Below are 16,273 nucleotides of genomic sequence, written 5' to 3'. Positions count from 1 at the left end.
CTGGAATGAAGCTAACGCTGCGACCTGTGCAGACTGATCCCACACATAAATAAACTATCTCATATAAAGCTTTTCTTAATCTTTCTTTTCTTCCCCGTAATTAAACTGCACTTCTCATTTGCTTTGCATTTAAAACAGTTGCAGGTTGGCTGGCGGCGCTGACGGGAACTCTTGGCCTCTGTGTTGCCATGGCAGGACGGCGGTGTTTAACGCCAAACAGTCAGCAGCTATCTGCGATATGCCACCCTCTGGCCTTATTAAAAAGCAGCCTTTGTTTCAAATACACCCTGTTTTAATTCAGCTTGGCTCAGACCGGCAGCGTCTGGCAGCTAACGCGCTCGCTTTTCTTTACGAGACAGACTTTTTTAAAGAGCCACAGTTTGTTTTTCGTCTGCAGCTTTTGCTGCTGCTTCTTTTTTTGGGTTGATTGGATGACAGCTTGATTTGTGTCTGCAAAGCTCGAATTAATGGCTTTGTGATCTCGAGGCGCTAATGGAGCCGAGAAGCTGTTGCTCTTAATTGAGACATCCACAAAATGATTTATGGACGGCAATTAAAGAAATGATAGTGCTTTTTAAAGACAGAGGTTACTGACGTCTGACAGCGTGATTGTGAATCAGTTTTTTTTTTGCAGCAGCAGTTTCAGCAGAGGGGGGGTCGTGAAGCCAGCAGCCGCTGCTCCTCATCATTAGCGCTCGGTGACTAAACTCCACCACTTTATATCTTTGGCAGCACCAAAACAGGCTGAAGAGCTGCGGTAAGTTTCCACTGCGGCACCGCAGGCCGCCGCAGCGTTTTACTGCGACATCAGAGGTGGCGTTTACACAGCAGTAAACGCGCGCCCAAACTCTCCACTACAACTTGTCAACTCTCTGCTCCGACATGTTTTTGTTTTTTTCAGGCTCCTTTGTCAGCTTGTGTTTTGCTTCACGGAGCCTCGTCACTCTTTAACCCTTCAGCACCTGGAACAACAGTTTTCCTCTGCTTTTATACGCATTTGAACTTTTGAAACCTGATAAAAATCTGTTTTTTTCTCTTGACACTTCTTGATTTTTATTAAACTAATTCCACTGATCACCGCTGGTCCAACACCCTGAGCTGTTGATCTGATCTGGATTCTGCAGAGAGAGCCGCAGTAAGAAGACGACTTAGACCCAACGATGATTTTTATAACTTTTATTAGATGTTTGATCTGTGAATAGATATCTGAACTGCCTGCGACACTCAGCATAAATATACATGAAGAAGAAACAGAACGACACAAAACACGTTACATTCAGAAGACATCAGTCGCTGCAAACGGAGATCGCTTCATATCTACAGCGGCTGCAGGTCGGGACCAGATCAAATCCATATTGCTGATTTGAACGTATAATCATTACACCTGTATTGCTAATTGTCTCTTGAGATATTGCAATTCTTGTGCTTCCTTTAATCCAATTTAACTAAAAGACTTTCAAATAACAAATTTAATCAAACTAAATGAACTGATCCCAACCCGGGGGACAGAAATGCAGTGAATTTGAGCAGAATTTGGAGGGCGGACTGTTAAAAATCGCAGTCATGTTGATTGGCTGGTTCAGTTTATCTGCACAGAAACAACATCCAAACTTCCAACACGCTACAAACGCACAAAACCTCTGAAAAAACTAAACATCTGCACAATTTTTCAAGTATGACAGATTCCTCTGCACATTACAGATTAAATAAAAAACAATCCATCTGCGTTATAAAGCTTCTTCAGTTTTTAGTGTTTCAGATCTGCTGTGGAAACAGACCGGACCGTCCTGAGTCCTCTGCAGAAACGAGCGTCCACGTACAAACCATCATAATTCCTGTGATACATTACAGAGTCAACGCGCCGGCTTCACTAAAAGCCTCGACTCGAAAAAACATATTTAGTCTGATAGCAATAAAATAAACATCAGTGATCACAACAGGAGCGCTACAACATGAGATAAAGAAGCGGTGCACTCAACAAAGAAAAATGTGTTTTCTTGTGCCGTTTGTCATTAAAGCAGGTGTTTTAAAACTTCCTTAAAAAAAGCTACAATTGAGTCATTGCTGCAAAAATCAACCAATCAGAAAGCTTTAAAGTCTAAATTAGGAGGTAGGGCTTTGTAAATTTGATAAATGATAAATAACTTTTTGGATAAATTAAAGTTAATTATGAGTAAGTATCTGATGTAATGTAGATCGAACAGTCCCTCCAGCATTTTGGGATGTTTTGTTTTTTCAACAATTAATGCAAATTTAGCAAATACTCAACAATTCTGATCTTACGATTTTGTTTTTGCAAATTTTACTATTTGAAACAGGTAAAATTGAATTTAATTGGAGAGCTGTGCGCACTGTTTATTACGTTTATTTTATATTATTTTTATTCACTCTGACATTTTATTTTCCTTTTGTTTTTTTACTTTCAGGATTAATTATGAATTGCGATGTTAAATACAATAGTATTTTTAGTCACCATTAAACATTATACTATTAAAAGTGTATTGATTAGAACTGTTAATATTTTGCTATCTTGATCAAAGATATATTATTTTTTAGGGCTTTAATGCATGAACAGAACGGCAAATTATTATTTTATTATGAGGCTTTTTTTTAAAAAAATGTTGTGACTAGGCCTTTTCCTAAATTTCAAAAAGAAAAATAGGGAAAAAAAATAATTCAAACAGGGCTAAAAGAAAAATCATAAAAAAATAACAAAATGTTTACAAAATGCCTAGCAACATGCGTCTGTCTATTTTTTTTTTTTTTCGACCACAGAAATTAAAAAGAAGAAGAAAAAAACCTGCAAAATCCTCGAGGGGCTGATCAGAGTTCTCCAGGACTCCGTGTTTTTTTAATGGCTGCATCATTCAATCAAAAGGAAAAATATTCAAAATTTTCCATAAATTGACTTAAATTTTAGTCACTTTGGAAACGTAATCTCATAGATTTTATAATAAAGAGCTGTTGGTTTCAACAATAGTTATTTTTCTGTCGTTGAGTGCAAACGTCAAACGAGAAAAACAAAGCGTCGATGTTTGGATGTTTTACAGTAATTCAAGCTGCTGTCAGCGCTGGCAGTGTCATACGTGATATCTAAACTCTTTCTACTAACAACCTGAACTTTGGCTGACCGCTTACATCGTTTCCTCGTGTTACAAAAAATTAAATAAAAATATCAAATAATACAAGAAAGAAAAAAGTGTTTTTTGCGTCGGTAAAAACAAAAACAGCCATTTGATAGCAAAACAAAAAAGCTTTTAATTTATATTCACCTTTAAAAGCTGAATGTTTAATTTAAAATGGAAATACTGACGGTGAAATCTACGTCACGCAGCTCGTGATCAAAGCTCATCGACTACAGAACCACGACTATACACCTGTATATATTTACACGAATTTATACACACACACACACACACACACACACACACACACACAACATGAATGTACACTTTATCTTAAATAGATAAATAAATACCACACACACGTACAAACACGCCAAAGTGTTCGGGGGAAGATACATTCCACCACGTTCTGATGATGAAGGTTTTAAACCGGGGTACGAAACGCCTGCTACTTCCTGTTTTATGAACAAAAAACGACTATTTTAAAGGAAATAACGGAGTCCGTCAGCCGCAGCTGAACTCGGATGCTGAGCGGACGACGAGATACAGACGGAGAACTGAAAACAGAAATATTTCCCCACTTAAAGTACATTAATATGCAAAAACCTGACAACATCTAATAGCATGAAGAGGAGCTTTTACTCTGGCGGGGTGTTGGGATTATTTCCACTGTACAGTTTTTTAACGTTCTTAAACGTTTCCTACGTGTTGAATATATTTCCTCTCTGATCCAAATTTAAGACGTTTTCTCAGCACTCACGACCGTCCGGCGTCTCTCCATCAGAGCATCCCGTCCAGGTTCTTCTCTGCGATCTGCTTGTCGTCCGTCTTCTCCTGAGGGCTGTACTGCGTGTGGTAGTCGCGGAGGATGGTCACCACGTCGTGATGGCCGAAGTGAACCGCCTCGTCCATCGGCGTGTTTCCCCACCTGCAGCGAGCACAGAGGAGGATCAGAGACAGAGGAGGATATTGTGCCTGAGCTCAGTTATTGGGAACATAAAATCTCCGAATTCAGCTTGAAGACACCATCTGCAAAAAATATATATTTTTTAATGTTAATTTGCCAAGTAGCTTTTGATTGTTTGAATTAAATATTTAACACTGTAAAAAGTCAAGAAAATAATGCAGTTCAAGAATTACAATGAAAGAAATGTCATACAAAGTTCCTCCAAAAGGTCATAGTATAGTATATCATAAAAATGTTTTTAAAAAAAGTCACAGTATAGTATGTTAATATAAGTGTAAAAAACATGGTGTAGTATGTTAAAAAAAATTTATGTCGTAGAATAGTATGTCATAAAAATATTTTTGAAAGGTCATAGTATAGTATGTTATATTTGTTTAATAAAAATAAATATTATAGTACGATGTAACAAATTAAAGAAAAAAAACTACGGTAAAAGTATGCTATGATTTTTTTGTCATAGTATAGTATGTCAAAAAATGTATATAAAAATTCACAGTATAGTAGTCAAAAGTTTTTTTTGAAGTTATGGCATAGTATGTCATATTTTTTTTAAGTCATAGTATTTTATGTCATAAAAGTATTTTTAAAAAGTCCTGGTACAGTACAGCATGTCATAAAAAAATCATTAAAATTTCACGGAAAAGTGCATCATGCAAAGGTGTTAAACGGGTCTTATTAGTCACCTGTCTCTGGGCACTGGGTTGACTTTACAGGCCTCCAGCAGGAAGCGAACCACCTCAGCGTGTCCTGAAACACACACGCACACACGCACGCACACGCACGCACACGCACGCACACGCACGCACACACACACACACACACACACACGTAAGCCACACACTGAGGAAATGACATCATTAATGTATTGATAACTGTGATCAGTGTTTCACCTTCAGCAGCCGCCACATGCAGCGCCGTCCTGGAGTCGTAGTCCCTCTGCTCCATGTCCATGGAGGACAACGCAAACCTGCACCAAAACAAAACACTGACTCAGCAAACTGAGTGAGTGTGTGAGTGTGTGTGTGTGTGTGTGTGTGTGTGTGTGTGTGTGTGTGTGTGTGTGTGCAGCTGCTGGAAACCTAAAATCAGAGTACAGATTTACCTCCTCAGGGCGGAGACGTCTCCGGTGTACGCAGCAAACAGCAGGTTGATCACCGACTTCACCTGAGACACAAAAACAAGAAGCCGTTAAAAAAATTAACCCTTCGAAACCAGGATTGACATCCGTTTATTGTGATGAGTTCAATCGCCTTAAGTGTTTAAGCTTTTGAAACTTGAGCAAATTGCTTTGATTTCTTTTGAAAACGTCGATAAAAAGGCAACATGCAACTTGGCAAGAGATACAAGACAAGAAAATGAACTTAAAATATTAAAAAAAAAAAAAGAAATACAAATAAAAATTCGAGACAGAGAAAAATATTAGAAAATAATTAACTGAAAATAATTATTTAATTATATATCAAAATGACATTTTTTGCACTTTTTTCAACCTCTTTATTTATTTATTTTTATTTTTTTAACCTTTTTTTCTTATTTATGAGCAAATTTTCAGGCAATTGTCTTGCAACATTTTACTAATTCCTTGCTTTGCTTTGCAAACGTGGCTGAAAAGGCAACTTGGCAAAAAGCGTCCTGCAAAACTGCAAAAACTTTGGAAAAGCTGCCAAGAAATTAACTGAAAATTAGTTTAAAAAAAAAAGATTAAGAGGGACAGGGAGAAAATATTAGAACAGACTTAACAGAAAATAATTATTTAGTTATATATTCAAAGCTAATTAAAATTACATTTTTAGGATTTTTTTTTCAAACCATTTTTTTTAAACCTTTTTTATGTGCTAATTTTCAGGTAAATTTCTTGTAACTTTAACTACTTCCTTGCTAATTTGGGGTAATTTCTGGTGAAGCTGCTCATTTTCTTCCTCCCGTGTTTTTGAAAGAGATTTGGTTAAACATGCAAACATTTAAAGCTGTAAAATCACCATTTCTGTGCTAAATGAATAACATCTTTGGAGTGAGAGAATAAAAAGAGTTGAGGTTTTATTTGTGAATTTACAGCCGTTTGCCACCAGATGGCGCCGTGCATCAAAACAAAGCACACAAGGTCACTTAGAGGAGCGAGGATGTGACGCAGACGCCTGAAAAATGAGTTACTGCCACTGAAAAAGTGACGTTTCAGACAAATAAATAAACCGTTACAACATTAAAATAAGCGTGCGGAGGCGAACATGTGAGCTTCACAAACTGCAGGAGAAAAAGCAGAAAAGCTTTAAACTGGGCTGAAGTTTGAAGACTTTCGGAGGCTGGATGATAAAGGGAGCGTGCTGCAGAGACTCACCCTCTGGTCTCCTCCCTCCCTGCGAGGATCCAGCTTCTTTGCAAAGTGTCTCAGATTATCGTAGTTGTGGAAGTTGAAGAGAGAAACCAGATCCTGAAAGAAGACATCATTAAAATCAGATTAAGATTTCATCTTCAGGAGGTCAATAAAGTACAGAAATCTCGACCTTTTTCTTCACCACAATACAGTTTTTAGGATTTTTTTCGCACTGACTGCAGAAATAATCTCAACAAATTTATCATCACATAACATAGTATCTGTCTGGACAAAATAACGGGCGCAAAAAAGTTTTTCTGTGTACATGCATTAGTGTATTACTTTTAAAATTATTATTTTGCCTGAGCTTTTTGCCTGCACTTTTATTTCACCAGCCCTAATCTTTTTACCTGCACTCTTTTTTTTTTAACTTGCAGTAATTTGCAGTAACTTGCAGTTTTTTAATGACTGCTGTAATTTGTTGTATCTGCCATGTATTTTTTTTTTATCAGCACACTTTTTTTTAAACCTGCACAAATATTTTACCTGCAGTTTTTTTTTAACCTGGACTGATTTTTTGCATGCCCTATTTTTTTTAACCTGCATTAATCTTTTAGCTGCACTTTTTTAAAAATTTTTTTTACCTACAATAATTTTTCACCTGCACTGATTTTTTTGCATGTCCTATTTTTTTAACCTGCACTTATTTTTTCTTTCTAACACATATTTATTTATTTATTTTTTTTGTCACTTCCTGGGATGGATGCTTGATGGGTTTTCACTAAAATGTGTGCTCTGAAAACACTGGAGGAAAGAAATAAGCCATGTAGTAATGGACTTTGTCTTCATTTCAGATAAAAAAACGCAGCATCATTCTTCTACGATAAATAAGTATTTTTGGCATCATTCATTACCGCTGTTAAAATACAAAGAAAACGAGTTAAAGCGGAGGTTACCGTGCAGAACTGGATGCCTCTGACGCTGTTTCCCAGCTTGTCAAGAGGAGGAGACCAACACATGACGCCCATCACGTTTGGAACGACCAGCAGAATCCCACCGGCGACCCCGGATTTAGCCGGCAGGCCGACCTGAAACACGAGAAGAAGGCTGACATGTTAGTGCGTGTGTGTGTGTGTGTGTGTGTGTGTGTGTGTGTGTGTGTGCGTGCGTGCGTGTGTGTGTAGGAGATACTGACGTGAAAAGCGAACTGTCCGGAGAAGTCGTACATGCCGCAGGAATGCATCAGACTCAGAGTGTTTCGCACCGCCTCGGGGCTCAGCACACGCTCGCCTGTGATTGGACAGAAGCCGCCGTTGGCCAGAGTCGCCGCCATGACGCTGGCGCTCTCACAGGTCACCTCGATGGAGCACAACTGACGGGGACATCAGACACGAACACGGATCATAACACACATTTTATTAAACTATAATATCAAAACAAACAGAGACTTTACTAGAAAAAAGGCAGTTTTCGCTAAAGATAATTTGATTAAATCTCATTTTAATGATGAAACATTAATGACACTGAGACGTTTCTGCAGCTTTAGCTTCTTCTTGCAGGTTTCTGGGTAGAAATGAGTTCATTAGAAAAGTATTAACTTGCATCTTTGTGCTATTTTAACAACATCAGTGGCATTAATCTGGCTTAACATGACAGAAATATCTGCACATTTTTTAAGGTGGGTTTTCCGCTCGGAGTTCGGTTTACCTGAAAGTAGAAGTCGAGGATGGACGTCATGTCCGTCCCCTCTGGAAAACACTGAAAGAACAAAAACACCGTCAACATTTTGATTTACAAATCTGCTGCTGCACCCAAAAACCATCATTAAGCATCAATAATAATACAAAAATGACAGCATGTCGTGCTGAAGCTCCAATTTAGACGTGTGAGCGGCAAATGAGGAGAATATCAGACGTAAGCGTTAATGGAAACATTAACATCACAAAAACAACATTTAACTCTCAGCGCATATTACGCACTTTTCATTCTTGTTTTTTTGAAAATTTTGGCAGCGTTCATGCATATTACATACATTCAGGCCAGGTTGTGCATTTTTTTGCAACATGCACTGTATTATTTCTGGGTGTCATTCAGGGATTAAAAATAATATCAAAATGATTCATTTTGTGTTTGTTTTTCTTCATCTAAAAACACAGTGGTATCATGACAAAAACGTGGCATTTTAAGGGTTACAATTCTGAAAATTAGTGAATATTTGATATTTATGATTAGGACTGATGCTGCTTAAAAAAATACACTCAATTAAAGTAGAAAATCATTTGAATGTGTAATATTTTTATAGCCTGACTTTGAAAAGTGCATCATGAGCGCAGAGCGACGCGGCTGAGGCTGATATCAGGATTAGGATCGACTGTGTGACAGTCTAACATTTTAATAACGGTTTACATCACTTTATAAAGGTCCATTTTACCAAAAATGACCGACAAAAGTGGATTTTGTGGCCGCTGTGAGCTCAGACAGAATGCAAAAATATAACAGTGTATCTGAGGAAGTCTCAGGCGCTCGGCTGACGACCTTTGACCTCACCTTCTTCTCCTTCAGGTAGTAGCCGATGGCGAAGTTTCTGTCTCCGGACTCTCGCTCCGACTGGAAACTGGGACACAGAGAGGCGGGAGGAGGTTTGCGCTTTAAACAGCATGACTCAGCTCAGGTTATATAAAACTCTAAAAGGTCTGACGGAGCGTTTTTCGTCTCCTTCACACCTCCACGACGTCTTCGTTCATTTGATCATCGGAGATAATAAATCTCCGAAACATCGAGGAGTGTTCAGTGTCTCTCTGTAAAGATGCGTCCTTGTACTCACGTGGCGTTGCTGAAGCCCACGTACTCGTTTCCCGCCAGTTTGTTCATGAAGTTCATGACCTGCAGAGCAGAGCAGCACGTCAGCACTCAGTGGTGCACTAAAATACGTCACTACTGTACTACTACTACAGTACAAAAACTCTTTTCAAAACGGAAACAGCATCAGCTGACACGTGTTTTTGCTGCACCATGTTCCCTCCCTGACGCACTGGACGTCCTCTGCCTCGGGACTAACTTCACTACCCCAGTTACCACAGCGCAGCTAAGGTCCAGTGTGTCTTCTGTTATTATCACACTAGAGATGCACGATAATATTAGCACATCATCTGCATCTTATTTTATTGTATTATTCTTTATTTTATTATATTGTATTATTTTGTATTTTATTATATTCCATTTTATTTTATTTTATTTTATTTTATTTTATTTTATTTTATTTTATTTTATTTTATTTATTTTTTTTATTTATTATTATATTTGATTTTTTAAAATTTTATTTTATTGGCAGATTACATCTTTAAACTGAAATCCTCATCGGTCCAAAATGAACATTTCTGTTTGTATGACAGGCCGACAACATGATGTTCTAACCATGAAAATTTAATGAGTCTAAATAGGTCAAAAATAAATAAAATAAATAAATACGTCAACATGTTTTGGTTTAATTGTGATTGGGCATTTTACTTTTTTTTCTGACAATTTTTTGGCCGAACAAGTATTCAAAAAAATAATTGGAATATTAATCCACACTGAAAATAATCATCCATTTTGGACTTTGAAGTAATACTTTTCTTTTTTTCTTATTTTTTTTACCCACCCCCCAAAAACAAGCCAAAAAGATATAATAATAATACTCACATAGTCAAATTTTTCGGCGTTGCTCGCCCCTTGCTGAAACACAAACAGAATCACAGAATAAAAGATATATTTTAACCGTTTTAAACAGCTTCTAAAAATACACCAAACGGTCACCAATGTCATGACGTTAGCACGATAATCCACATAAACCAGGACAGGAGAGAGCGTAAGATTACGTCACTACTGATCTCAGCGGTCTAACAGCTGATCAGACCATCATGGCGTCAGATGATTCAGATTAGAGGTGGGAGACTAGCTGGAGATGGAGGAGGTGAAATAAAACGGTTAATCCACTCAGTTTCTCTCAAAGAAAAACTCTCTTATAGACGAAATAAAACAAAATCAGCTGAGCTGGTGTCGCTGAGATAAACTGCAGCTGGTGTGTGTTCGCCGTGTCTGTCAGCGTTCAGGTGTGTTTGGAGCTGCTGGCAGGTGAGTTTCACTGTGAGGTGCGTTCACGCTGCAGACCACATGATCAACGAGTCACTGCGGTGATTTGGTGCATTATGGGAAATGTAGGAGCCCGTGTTTTAAGAGCTTATTTTTTGTTAGTTTTAGTTGCGTATTAGGGGCTGACAGATTATCGGCCTGGCTGATTATCGGGCTGATATTTGGCATTTTGTCGACTGTGTGTATCAGCGTATTATTTTAATGATCGCTGATAAGGTTAATTAATTGAAAAGTGCAAAGAAAGTGTCAGCATGCGAGGAATTTTTACTTTTATATCCTCAGGGAGCTAATCTTACTTTGACTTTTTAATTTAAATTTTCACTTTACTTTCACTTTATAAAAAATGCTGAGAACTTGCTGTATGTGACATCTAATAATAATAATATATTTTATTAATAAAGCGCTTTGAAAAGGAACTCAGAGACGCTGTACAGAAGTAAAACTCAATATAAACAAAATTACATAAGCACACGCAAAATAAACAGTCAGCAAATCAATAACAACAAAAGTTGTTTTTTTAAATTTTGATTAAAAATTTTGCTAATAAACTGCTAAATAGTTTGTTTTATTCCAAATTCTAAATATTGACACAAAGATTTTCTTTTTTATTGTTAATGTATATCGGTTCCAAATATCCGTCATTGGTCTCATTAAAGACTAATGATTGAAATCTGTATCAGCCCTGAAAAATCTATACAATCCATACAATATACGTCTGTATCATGTAATTTCCCCAAAAATATACCACAGAATATTTTCTATAAACCCCATTTTTAAATAGTAATATCATCACGAGGGTCTTCAGACGTCTAAAAGGTAAAACAGTCATAAATCAGAGTGCAGACGTTTTGGTCATGTAGTTTGCAGTGTGACGTCACACAACAGACAAAAACTAATTTTATAACATAAGTTGACAAGAACAAAGAGTTAAATGTTTCTGCACTGGCTAAATTTAACCTGAATATATGAATGAAATCATAAAAATAACAAAAACCTCCTCTAGAGAAAAGAAATGGAGTATGATATAAACCAGTGTTTGAATTCAGCCAGAGCTGCACTGTTTATAATCTGCACGTATAAACAGTTTTGGAGAATGCAGGTGAAAAGAGTCAAAAGCAACACTGAGACATTCATCAACAGCCACGTGAACGCTAAAAGCTGCTCACAAACCCAAAACAGAAAACCAAAGAGGGGAAACGATAATTAAAAAGGAAAAATTACCAACGTCATTGACCTGTTGCTGTGGTCATAATTTCCCAAAGATCCTAATGCTGTAAAATATGCAACAACACATAAAACCACACAACGAGCCGAGAACAGGTACATTTACACAGAGAGTATCGTCTACAGGAGGAGGAGCAGGAGGAGGAGGAGGAGCAGGGGGAGGAGGAGCAGGGGGAGGAGGGGGAGGAGGAGCAGGGGGAGGAGGAGAGGGAGCCGAGAACAGGTACATTTACACAGAGAGTATCGTCTACAGGAGGAGGAGCAGGAGGAGGAGGAGGAGCAGGGGAGGAGGAGCAGGGGAGCAGGGGAGGAGGAGGAGGAGGGAGAGGGAGCCGAGAACAGGTACATTTACACAGAGAGTATCGTCTACAGGAGGAGGAGCAGGAGGAGCAGGGGGAGGAGGAGGAGGAGGAGCAGGGGGAGGAGGAGGAGGAGGAGGAGGAGAGGGAGCCAAGAACAGGTACATATACACAGAGAGTATCGTCTACAGGAGGAGGAGCAGGAGGAGGAGGGGGAGGAGGAGGAGGAGCAGGGGAGGAGGAGCAGGGGGAGGAGGAGGAGGAGGAGCAGGGGGAGGAGGAGCCGGAGGAGGAGGAGGAGGAGGGGGAGGAGGAGGAGGAGGAGGGGGAGGGAGCCAAGAACAGGTACATTTACACAGAGAGTATCGTCTACAGGAGGAGGAGCAGGAGGAGTAGGGGGAGGAGGAGGAGGAGGAGGAGGAGGAGCAGGGGGAGGAGCAGGGGGAGGAGGAGAGGGAGCCAAGAACAGGTACATTTACACAGAGAGTATCTGTCTACAGGAGGAGGAGCAGGAGGAGCAGGAGGTTGAGGAGGAGCAGGGGGAGAAGGAGCAGGAGGTTGAGGAGGAGCATGGGGAGGAGGAGGCGAAGCGGCAAGAGCAGGAGCAGGAGGAGTAGGAGGAGGAGCAGGAGCAGGGGGAGGAGCAGGAGGAGGAGGAGGAGGAGTAGGAGGAGGAGCAGAGCAGGAGGAACAGGAGGAGAAAGAGGAGGAGGGCGCATGCAGAAACACAACCCGTATCAATGGAAAGTATCAATCTGCAGCTACAGAAATCTCAACAGTGATTGGTTGGGATTGAAAGGGAGGCGGAGCAAACGGTTTCCACGTCATAGGGGAATGATGGACAAGATGACGCCGAACCACAAGGAGAATTTCACTTTTTTCAAAACTTTTTAAAATTTTTGTTTCCAGTTAATCCTTAATTATTATTTTAATTTTCTTTTTTTCTATACTTTGTTGTTGTTGTTTTAAACTTTATTTCTCTTTCATGTTTTTGACAAAATCAATCAAATTTAAACTTAGAGTTAAACTTATAATCCCTAAAGGTTTTATTTAAAATTAATAAATAAATAAATACATAAATAAATAAACATGATTTTGCCTTTTACCGATATTATCTTGATGAGACAAAATAAACTTTTACGCTTTTTAAAAAGCATTTATATGAATTATTATGCATTTATTTTTATTTTTTGTAAATATTTTTATTAATACTATCTGTAGGAGAAAAATAAAATTCTCTATATTTTTGCATTTGCTTTTGTTTATTATTTATTTATTTATTATTATTATTATTATCATCATTAATAATAATAATAATAAAAATATTAGTAGTAGTAGTACTTTTAATTTACCTTGTACTTTTTTGAGGTAATTGTTACTTTTACTTTTTGTTGTTTTAAACTTATTTTCCAGTAATTTTCTTGCAGCTTTTGTACTAATTTCTCGCTAAATTTTGGGCAAAAGTTTAGAAAAAAAGTTTTTTTTAGAAAAAAATAATAATAATCTTGAGTGTTGAAGTGGATGTTTTTTCCTTGACCATCATTCCCAAATGATGTGAGCACAACAAAAGATGATGTCAGAAGCTACCGGAGGTTTTCTTGTGTTCGGGCTTTAGTTTAGTTATCAAATGAAAGCAGTTTGTGAGGAGAGGCAGGTATCATCTTACTCTGCGTCCTCCTCTCTGCAGCAGCTGACAGCAGATTGGTGGTAATTAAAGTGCTCCTGCTCCTGCAGGGAGACCCCGGCGATCTGCGGTCAGCGTCTCCGAGAGTTTGACTTTTAATTGAAATCAGCAGGCGGAGCTCTGCCGAGTCTAACGAGGACAGAGCGGGCTCTGTGAGTACAGCTGAGCCCACCTGACTGAGCCACGGCTCTCCACCTCCACCCGCTCTGCAAGCTCTGTGTGTGTGTGTGTGTGTGTGTGTGTGTGTGTGTCTGTGTGTCTGTGTGTGTGTGTGTGTGTGTCTGTGTGTGTGTGTGTGTGTGCGTGTGCGCGCGATGCTGCTTTCAACCAAATCCCCTTTCAGCGTGATTATCTATAACCTTAATCTCCCCGTATACGCTAATCTGGCGGAAACAGACGATTATAATTCTATTTCATACACTTCCTCTCGGTCAGAAAGTCTGAAAACCGCGACAGAAAAACAAAACTCCTCGAATCCGGAATTTACTTTTCAAATATGTAAAATGACGAACATCAGCATTTTAGCCTTTTCTCAAACTAACTCTTGAATTGTGAAAAAAGCTTTTGTATTTGAGCTGATCAGTTTCCAAAATAAATGTTGAATAAATGATGTCAGTGCAGCTTACCTTAATGAGGGAGGTACAGACGATAGCGCCGGCATTAACCATGGGGTTATGAGGTTTATCTGCAGGACAGAAAATTTAGATTTAATTCTTTAATGATATATTGGGAATAAATGCATGAATAAATAAATATGAAGGATGGTTATTGCCTTTTACTCATATTATCTGTAGGAGAGAAAATAAAGTTGTTTTGTGTTATTTAAATATATATAAATTGTGTATTTATTCGTTTCTATCTAAATAATCAAATAAATAATTATAATTTATTATATATTTAGTCTATGTCAAAGAGTAAATAAATTAATAAACAAACAAACAAATAGTAAATTTTTTTTAAATGAGGTTTGGCCTTTTACTGATTTTATCTGGAGAAGACAAAAGAAAGTTTTTTGCTTTTTAAAAAAAATAAAATTATATTGTATTATAATTATGTACTTTAATTAATTTATTATTGTTATTATAATAATAATAACAATTATTATTGTTATTATTATTGTTAATAATAATAATAATAATATTTTTTTTTTTTTAATTATCCAAGGGAGGAAAAATTAAGTTGTTTTTAAGCACATTAAAAATACATTTTGGATTAATTTGTTTCCATTTATTCATTTTTTATTTCAGTATGAATTTATTGTTATTATTATTGTTAAAGTATTTATGTAGTCTTCTCTGTCAGGCAAAAAATATATTTAAGTTGTTTTTTGACTTTAACAGATTTTATCTGATGAAAGAAATAACTATATTAAGTATGTATTTTATTCATTAATTTTTATTAAAATAATTATTTAGTCTATGTGAGGTCACATGTAATGGGAAAAAACCTAATAAAATATTAAGTTTTAGAATTTTAAATCTAAATAAATAATGAAAACAGGACATTCAGGAACATTTTAATGCCGGAGGTCAAAAACACGGCTGCATAATCCACTGAGCGAACATCAACTCAACAAGACAGGTAACTACACAATATCATCACACACACACAGACACACACACACACACACACACACACACTGTGTGAGCAGTGATTCAGCGCTCGTGTTTTAATCCTCTCATGCATCAGAACAGCACAATCTTTAAAAAAAATCATCTAAAAATAAACAGCTGGAATATTTCCGCTGCCAGCGAATAATCTGCTCCGTTAGATAACAACAAAGAGAGGAAACACGGGAACTTTCTCACAGCAGCTTCTGCTCAAAAACACGCTGTTTTCACACATCGTGACGTCGGAAACAGTCTGAAACAACAAGCTGAGCTTCAGCTCAACATTTTCACACACAAAAAAAACCTGGCTGACAACACGCATTTATTACAGACACTGACAGTCAAGCGTTCTTTAATGTTTAAATAACATTTTTAAAGCACCATGATTTTTTAGGTCTTTAAGGAGCCTGGATAAATAATCTGTGCTCACATTTTTAGCACATAAACTATTTTTTGTGGTTTTCCAGGACCGAAATGAAATAAACCAAAGTTTCAGCAGCTGATAAGTTTATTTTGTCCAATATTTTTCAATCCGTTCTCAATTTGTTATGATAAAATTAGTAAAAGACAAATAATAAGAAGTAATTTCAGCGTGTTTAGAGCCAGAATATTTCCACATATAACTGAATAAATTAACCCTTGAGCACCTGGTTCGTCATCAGTTTTCTTGTGCTGCGTTTAGACACTTTTCACAAGCGTTTAAACCTCTGAAACCTGGAAAATAGGTTTGATTTGTTTTTGCAACACAGGAAAAAAAACACAAAGAAATGTCCCGTAAGTAGGAAAAAAATGGAAGGAAATAAATAAATAAATAAATGAAGAAATGAGCTGAAAATTAGCTGCAGATTATTGTTAGATATTATCAGAAAACTGGGGAAAAATGTCAAGGAAACTATAGTTATAACTTTTATAATTAAAAAAC

General features: G+C 37.4%; 1 protein-coding gene across 2 annotated transcripts in view; it reads right to left on the bottom strand.

Annotated features, from left to right (window-relative positions):
* Window positions 1–1,161: 1,161 nt before the first annotated feature.
* glsa (glutaminase a) overlaps window positions 1,162–16,273 on the bottom strand; it is a 32,415-nt gene continuing 17,303 nt past the window's right edge. For both annotated transcript variants that reach the window (XM_042513212.2, XM_042513214.2), the window contains exons 7-18: window positions 14,368–14,426; window positions 10,085–10,117; window positions 9,228–9,286; window positions 8,951–9,017; window positions 8,111–8,161; window positions 7,599–7,775; window positions 7,360–7,491; window positions 6,428–6,520; window positions 5,195–5,256; window positions 4,983–5,059; window positions 4,776–4,839; window positions 1,162–4,053 (exon numbers count right to left, since the gene is read on the bottom strand). In XM_042513212.2, coding sequence (XP_042369146.2) covers window positions 3,906–4,053; window positions 4,776–4,839; window positions 4,983–5,059; window positions 5,195–5,256; window positions 6,428–6,520; window positions 7,360–7,491; window positions 7,599–7,775; window positions 8,111–8,161; window positions 8,951–9,017; window positions 9,228–9,286; window positions 10,085–10,117; window positions 14,368–14,426 — 1,022 coding nt within the window. In that variant the 3' untranslated portion in view covers window positions 1,162–3,905. The remainder of the gene's footprint in view (window positions 4,054–4,775; window positions 4,840–4,982; window positions 5,060–5,194; window positions 5,257–6,427; window positions 6,521–7,359; window positions 7,492–7,598; window positions 7,776–8,110; window positions 8,162–8,950; window positions 9,018–9,227; window positions 9,287–10,084; window positions 10,118–14,367; window positions 14,427–16,273) is intronic.

Source organism: Plectropomus leopardus, chromosome 24 (genome assembly GCF_026936395.1).
Source record: "Plectropomus leopardus strain MGB_pleo_1.0 chromosome 24, ASM2693639v1, whole genome shotgun sequence".
Taxonomy (NCBI): Eukaryota; Metazoa; Chordata; class Actinopteri; order Perciformes; family Serranidae; genus Plectropomus; species Plectropomus leopardus.
This window is presented reverse-complemented; position numbering and strand designations above follow the sequence as displayed.